Source organism: Physcomitrium patens, chromosome 7, assembly GCF_059467195.1.
Source record: "Physcomitrium patens ecotype Gransden chromosome 7, ASM5946719v1, whole genome shotgun sequence".
NCBI classification, from domain to species: Eukaryota; Viridiplantae; Streptophyta; class Bryopsida; order Funariales; family Funariaceae; genus Physcomitrium; species Physcomitrium patens.
The window spans coordinates 17,446,789-17,455,200 of record NC_143416.1 but is presented as its reverse complement, the minus strand read 5'-3'; the positions used below and the strand labels follow the sequence as shown (position 1 = coordinate 17,455,200).

Sequence of the window (8,412 nt, the reverse complement as noted above, 5' to 3'; positions counted from 1 at the left end):
TAAGTTGGACTATTATAAGCTTAGTCCTTTTCTATTTGTGAATAAATCAATCTTATTACTTATCAATTATATCTATTGGAGTCTATGAAAATCCATTTTGTAATCTATATATCTCTTTTTGATCCATATAAGATTGTGAATATCTTGAGAAGAAGACAAATATCACTTCTTCTTATAAAAGTGGATAATAATCAAAAGTTTGAGATGGAAGAAGTTTTAGACTCATGGCGGCACCAAAATAGATGGAAATATCTTATTTATTAATATAATTATGATATTAATAAATGCACATAGTAGCCAACAAAGAATCTTGTAAATATAATAAATAAATAAATAAAAATGATGCTTTTCATCAATAACATCCATCAAAACTAAGATGAAGAATAACAAATCTTTGTTATAAAAAAATAAAAATCAAAGATGATAGCATTCTACTTTTTACTCTTATTTGTAATTTTTGTATATTTGTGATGCTAAAGAGATGGAAAACCAACAACTAACATATTCAACTCAAGATCTATTACTTGTTGATCTACTAGACAAGACATTGTGATTGTTACAATCTTTAACATGACATAATTGAGATAAAGATCTTAAATAGGACATTTCTTTCCTCATATATATGGTGGGATATAATATGTTTGGTATCATGATCTTAGAAGAGTCTCCCAACATTTGATGATTTTATTAAAGGTAAAAATGATTTTTGATGGTATTTCAGATGTTTTATTTGAAAAGAGTTAGGAAGGCCTCAAATTGCTCTTCATGGAACTCATCTTTAAAAGAAATATATATATATATATCTGGGATGAGTTATATTAAGAGCGGTCATATATATTTATTCTAATATTTTCTTCTATGATTAAATAGAAGTAGGTAAAAATAGATTTAATTTATAATATTTTTTAGAAAAGCTTCTTAAAAGATTTATAAAATTTGCTTTAACTTTATATATATTTGTAGTTAATTAATAGGATAGAAACTTAGACAATAAATTAACCACATGTTGATAGCTTGCGAAACAAATTAACTATATAGCATACATATAAAAAACTTGCTTTGCAAGTTAAGATACATATATTGCAAAGTCAACACGTTTTCGAGGTCCTACAAGATATTACCATATAGCTCCTAGTTTAGAATATATATAGAGGCAAGAGTTAAGCCTTTTTTATTCTTATCAATGCCTTTCTAGTCATAAGTCTTATTTCAAGGCTTTTTTGTCTTCTTGCTATTTTAGTTTAATATTATATCATCTTTAAGTAATTTTTAGTCTTTTTGAGTGATACAAGAGTATATTGATATTTTAATTGTTTAAAGTTTATATCCTTAAGAAGACTCGAAATGAAGAAAATGAGGAAATGTAATAGAGATGAGAAGAATAGCAGTAGGAATTAGAAGGATATAATGATAGTTTAGATATGTAGATAAATTTAATATAATTATATATTAAATTAATATATATATATATATATATATATATATAGTTCTTAATTGATGTATCATTAATATTTTTTTTCTATTCTATCATTTTTTTTTTCTTAACAATTATTCATTTTTTGAATGGTTTTTTTATGTGAGGTCTATAATATACTATAGTCTTTGATTTGGTAGCAAAATAAATATCCAATAATATATTATTTCATGCAAATTTTATTTTAAATATTTATTTTTTTGCTTAATTATATATATTATTATTTCTGACTTAATTAATTTGAATAAATTTAGCAATTCTTAAAGTTTTACTGTGACTCTAAGAAAGTTCAAGTATGTATAAATTTTTTCAGTCTACTCAATAATTTATTATTTTTATATATTTATATATTTATTTATATTTAGAATTATTTTATTATCTTTAATAATTTACATAATATTTTAAATTTATATCAACTATTTAAAAAATACTTTAATTAAAATGAAATTTGTGATTTTATTTTGTAGAGAATTTTAATATCTATATTATGCAAGATTCCAATAAATGCAAGAATGTTTTCACTATTATGTTTGTATTCAACTTCACATTGTACTTACTAAAACTAGTTTCATTTTATTTTTTTTCTAGATTTTTTTTTTTGATAATATTAATGATTATGAAATTTTAAAATAAGAAATAAGAAATAAGAAATCTTTAAATAAAAACACTCCTTTTTCTATAGAACCTTCAAGATTAAACAAATGTAATAGATATTTTTATATATAATTTCTTTATTATTTTATTTACATAATTGGTATATTAATTTTAAGTAATATAAATAATATTAGTTTTACTGAAAAAATAGTGTTATTCTATGAACTTGTTGGGTTAATTTTAGATTTATTTTTTTTTCAAGAAAATTATTGAACAAAGGTATAAACAATAAATTTTTAGCCATTTTAACATAAATAGTATTATTTTAAGAAAAAAAGTATTTTTATTTACTAATTTTAACTTAGCAATAAACTAATAGAAGTGAATATCATATATTACATAGTAATATTAACAAATAAAGTTTTAATTTTTCTAATTTTATTATTTTTAATACAATTTGTTAACAAATTTCATGTCTTAATTATCACAATAACTTTATCTTGCATTCATAATTCTATAATAAATACACGTGTTTTATAATTCTGATTTAGAATTTGTATTTGATTAGATTTGCTTTGATATATATATATATATATATATATATATATATATATATTATTTGTGGTTTTTTTACTAATACATTGAATCATTTAATATGGCTTTTTCTAAATCATGTTAATTATCTTATAACATATTCTCTAAACTCTCTCAAGTCCTGATTCATTCATTTATTCAAAAAAAAAATCTATTTCATTGCATATTAGCAATAGAATTTTAATCAAGTTATCAAAATAAATTAATATATAGATACTTTTATTCTTTTAGATAAATAATTAAAATAAATTCTAAAAAATATATAAATTTTAAATGCAATTTTTTTATTAATTTTTAATATAATATAATAAAACTCTAAAATATTATTATTTTATTGTAATTAATTTTGGAAGAATAAAATAAAAATATTTTTTAAGAGTATATTAAAAAAATCATGAAGAATGTTATAAGTATAAAATATATATATATATATCAAATTAATAATAGTCAATTATGAAATTAAAAACAAAATAAGACCAAGATATTCTTCATTGTTACCTCTAATATATATTGTGACAACCAGGTTTCACATCAATTTTGGAGGAGGTTTTTAGGTCTATTAGAGATATTAAATATTAAAAAATGTTAAATAGATTTATCTATTAACTAAATCAATCCATTCATTTACTAAATTGTTCCATCCTATTGCATCCATTATTAGAACTATCAATCATTTCTAGAAACCATTATTAAAATCTTAGCCCTCATCTCAATTCTTCTTTGTTTTTAATCCGTGCTTCCTCCATTTCTAGCCTTCATTTCAATCGTCCTCCCCTCAATCCTCTTATTTTTCATGTTCCCGACCCGCATTCCAAACTCCTTTGTTTCCAACCTCGTTTTCAATATCTTCACTATTATCAATCCTCATACTAACTCCCATTAGAATTTTGAGAGTTTGTTGTAAATTTAAAGAATAAAAGGTCAAAAAGGAAGAAAGGTGTATTACAGCAAGACATGAAAATGGTAGAGCTAGTAGTAACTGAGGTTGATACATAACTTCTATAGAATGCTTTTGTGAGTTTGAGCTCTCACTTAAGTCTTTATCCTCTTGTTTCCTAATTTATTCAATTTGATTATCTCAATCAAGAAACAATAAACCATATTGCAACTTAAGTTAATGTATTATTTATAATATTATTTGAATGTTTTAATTTCAAACTATATGAACTTATTAAAATATTATCTAAATGTGCAATAAATATAAATTGAATTTATTATCGAAGTTTTGTATAGCAATGCATATTTTAAATATAATTACTTATTTGTTAGTGTACAAAGATTATCAATATAAGTTTTATAACTATTTACATGTTGAATAATTTAGAAATAAACTCTTCTATGCTTATTATACATAGTTATAGAGCCAATGGAAGTTGAATTAGAATATTAATGCCAAAAATGGCAAAAATTTGTCATTTAGTGTTAAAAGAGATATTTGTGCCATAACTTGACTCTAGCATTTGTACCAAATATCTCTAAGCATTTAAAAATACTAATAATATATTTTTTTTACTTTTAAATAAAACAACTTAAAGATTAATAAATTTGAATCTCAATTTGTATAATATGCATTTTGTTGCGTACATTGCTTCAAAATTTTAAAATTTTAAATCTTATATATTCTAATTCATTAATTATAAAAATTTCTATATATAAATGTGTGTGTGTGTATATATATATATATATATATATATGTATTCTACATTAAGTTGTAGTATTTTAAGCCATCATTGTAGATTTGGTATTATATCAAAAATCCTAATAGATCAAATGAAATCCTTGTGCTAGTTTTTAAATAAATCAAAGAAGAAATTTTAGTTATATTTATTTATCTGATTAACAAATATCATGCAGGAATTGTATAATTTCATTCTCAAATATGTGCCTAAATTATACAATTTATTTTTGTATATTGATAATTTGATAATTATAATATTTTTAATGTTTTTAAGTCACTGTGTTAATTTGTAAAATCTATAAGACTACACAATTGTATAATATTTTAAAAATTAAACAAAAGACTACTTTAAGAATAGACATGGAATTGATATATGTATATATATAAATATACACACATACAGAACTTATATTTTGACATTCTAAATATAATAAATATTATTTTATTTGTAATTAAAATATAACACATTGTCTTTAAAGCACTTTTTAGACATAAGAATATTTTTAGTATTAATGTTATGATTGATTTTTATTTTATATATATGTATGTATGTATGTATGTATGTATGTATGTATGTATGTATGTATGTATGTATGTATATGTGTATATATATGTATGTATATATTTTTTACTGTGCATGATAGCATTTTTAGGAGAAATGCTAATGTAAAAGGAAAACATATATATATATATATATATAGATAATAGTTGATTGTAATAAATGCATAATATTTTTAAGAAAGCACACTTTTAAGAAGAGATGCTATATAAACACCATCAGTAAGTGATACAATAAACAAAGAAATAAAAAAAAAAAAAAAAATGTATGCATCATATTATTAAAAAGAGCATGTAATATTTGTAGTATGTTATTATCTGATTTGTTGATACTAGAATAATGTGAGTGGACAAAAGCGTACTATAAATTCACCTGGATTAATCATACAAAGAATATAAACACATTGCTTATAGCATGATAATTTATTGAATATTCAATATCCATCTGTTCCTTGAAACAAATAATGCAATGCCTTCTTCTAATTAGTAGCCACGAGCTTGAAATAAATCTCCTACGCATTGTCAAGCAACAGCTTCGCAAATTATGATTCATCTAAAATGTCTCCAGAGCATCATTTCTGTAGCCATCCTTGAAGCACTAATTCAATCAATGACAAGCATTTGTAAACCTGGTTCACAGTGTAAGCTGAAGCATCATACTTCGTTGTTGTCGCTTCCCACAAACTTTTGCCTCCTCCAACCCTACTGAAAAATTAGTTTTAACATTGAATAATTACAATACTGAAATCACTCAAATCATCTTGTTTCTGTTAGTTGAGGAGAAACGGGGACATCATGACTTGTGATTTGAGGGGGTGATTCTTCCGTGGACTGTTGGCCTCGGAAATGTGTAGTTGCACTGAAACAACCAGTTGCTGAATCTTGGAAAACCAACAGGCAAGCCTGTTCTATGGGGTAGTATTAGCAGGGACTGTTTAAAGAGGACGTTGTACAACTTTCGCTGTTTACCTTAAAGTTCACATTAGTCGATTGGCAAAGCCCCTGCGTGTGCTTTCCCACGAAGAAACAGAGCTTTGGTTACATTTGGATCTTGCGCAGTCACGTCGAGCAATCCACCAACTCATGAATGTTTTCGGACTTTCGAGACTCTGTTGGAGAACAGTTGAAAATATCAAGCCCAGCTTCACGGTCTCGCATCAGAAGGCCCTTCGTGTTTTTTGATCCATTCATGGTTGGTGGCGGCACCATTCACAGTATCAAATGCTCAACTTTCAGAATGTGACTGGATTCGTATGAAAATATCAAAAACATCAGCACATTTATAAGTCACCCCGAGAGCATCGTAAGAACACATCGTTTTGCTTATACCACATGCCATTGCTAAGGACAAAGAAAAATGTCACCACTGATCAGGAAGCGATGGCTTACTCAAAGGTATGTAGTTGGAGCATGCAGGCAGCAAGATTATCATGCCCAAGATTCTTTGCAGCAATCGCAATGTTATTGTACTCGCCCATGTGTTGATAAATGGAATCATCACCCATACATGCGAGTGCTTGCGAACCCAGCAGTTACTGTATGTGACCTATTAGCTTGATGTACATGGCAACTGCTAATTAAGTGTAATCCACAAGATGAATCGATCAACATGAATTCATGAGTTTCCCATGAAACGAGTTAGAATACTGGAAAGAAATAGGTGGGTATCATTCCGTATTGCTGCATAGCTTCTACAAGGTTTCTCCCCTTGAAACACTTCATTTCCATCCACTCCCAAACGATCTGAGGCCTCGAGGCGCTACTCCACCACCATCCCTCCTGGCACCCTTTTCGAGGTTTGGAAATATGATTCCAATCAAGACAACAGTCAGAAATCCCAGTCTGATTTACTGCACACATGCAAGACAAGATCAGCTGTCATTACCACTATTCACGTGGTACAGTTTGTGAACAGCGTACTTCGAGCTCTTGTAACGAACATACTTCTCGACATTCTTGATAACTAGACGAGCTCAACGTTGTGACAAGACCAGTCAAGAGCAGCACAATGGGGAAGGAAAAAACTGCCCTCCTTGCCACATGCAAGAGTAGCTAATGTGAAGGAAAACACGTTCTCCTACTTTCATGTTACTTACTCCCTTTGATTCCTTCTCTGCAGACAGAACACATCACAAGATGAGTTGGTCTTGCGTTTCCACCTGGCATCATATCCTCTTGAAAGGACTACCAACAACTGGAAGGAACTATTAACTTCCTATTTTCATTCCCACTGAAAGATTACATCAGAAAATAACGAATTTCGTACAAGATCTTGTAAGATTCTATAAATGGGAGAAACGAAATGTTTCACGCAAGCCACTCCACATATTTTTGGTTACCCATCACGGTAAGATTTCACAGCATGAGTTTCACTGCAGATAGATAATAATCACTCAAATTTCCATCCCTACATTGCAGTCATATACGTATCAAACATTCATTAATGTTCTGCCAAAGTACTAGAGCGGTGAGGTTGTGAACGAGTACCACGGCCTAACTGAATCTCTTGCGGTTGTTGCTCATTCCAAGTATCTTCAAACCTGCGCATTGTGCTTGCAATCCATGCTGGATGGTGCACTGAGAACAAAAATACCAAGGCTCTGGTCAGCATACACTGAGCAAGGTCTAAAAGAACTCCGATCACGCTGAGCATCAGCCCTAAACTGACGAGAGATACTACCAACAGTGACCCATGAAAGCGTGCCGAAGCAGCTTGAACATCTGTGAGGTCCAAGACCCAGCCCCCTCTTTCATGACTTATTGCTGACGCCATCCATCTGCAACCATTACAATGTCCAGATGCACCTTCAAGTGGAAGAAAGTGAAGAATCGTTGCCACCGAATGAGCGAATTTACAGTCTCGTCCCCCCCACTGCTGAGATCCATGATCAACCTCACTGACTGGTTGCAGTGTTTTGCACTATCCGGACTTTACTCCGGCTTAATATCTTCAGCGGAATCCAGGGGAACTTAAAAAACTTATCCTTCTTCTTCTTCTTCAAGCAAAGCCGGTGACTCTGATTCCACAGATAGTTGAGCTTCATGTTCGTGACCCATTTCACCTCACAGTCACTACTCCTTAACCGTGGTACAGAACATCACCACGTGGGTACCCCACAAAAATTGGAACTTGATCAAATACCACTCACCCAGTAGCACATATATATTCTTATATTATTATCAAGTGTTGGTGTTTTGTCTGAACAAACCAGCTAGCTGGTAGCTGTTTGTGTCCTTTCGCATGAATCTCCCCCAGAGTGAGTCTCAGTCACTCTCTCTTATCTTTGTTTCTTTCTCTCTCACTCTCTCGCTTCCTTTGTTCTGATCCTACACTCCAAAGAGGAGGGGCACACATCCCCAATGCCAGAAAGACACCATTGCTTGTTGGTTGGCGTCCAAGCAAAGCCCTCTCCGCCTTCCCTTTGACAGGGTCTTCCTCCGCCTTGGAGCAATTGCCTTGGCGGAGGACTCTAGTAGTGGTAGTGGTGGTTGTAATAGTAGTAATGTTGGGCTA

The 8,412-nt window shown here is 29.3% G+C and overlaps 1 protein-coding gene across 4 annotated transcripts; it reads right to left on the bottom strand.

Annotated features, from left to right (window-relative positions):
* Positions 1-5,294: 5,294 nt before the first annotated feature.
* LOC112284480 (uncharacterized) lies at positions 5,295-8,034 on the bottom strand. 4 transcript variants are annotated; one of them, XR_016504300.1, is made up of 4 exons: positions 7,704-8,034; positions 7,386-7,475; positions 6,995-7,011; positions 5,295-6,748 (listed from the first exon to the last, which is right to left on the bottom strand). XR_016504300.1 is itself a non-coding variant. In XM_024524303.3 (3 exons), the coding sequence occupies exons 1-3, from the start codon at positions 7,669-7,671 to the stop codon at positions 6,746-6,748; spliced, it is 306 nt and encodes a 101-aa protein (XP_024380071.1). In that variant the 5' UTR covers positions 7,672-7,697; the 3' UTR covers positions 6,199-6,745. The 4 variants fall into 4 exon arrangements, 2 of the variants coding, with proteins under 2 accessions (XP_024380071.1, XP_024380070.1); XR_002970413.3 differs by having other exon boundaries at positions 6,199-7,011; positions 7,704-8,011; XM_024524303.3 differs by lacking the exon at positions 7,704-8,034 and having other exon boundaries at positions 6,199-6,748; positions 7,386-7,697.
* Positions 8,035-8,412: the final 378 nt, after the last annotated feature.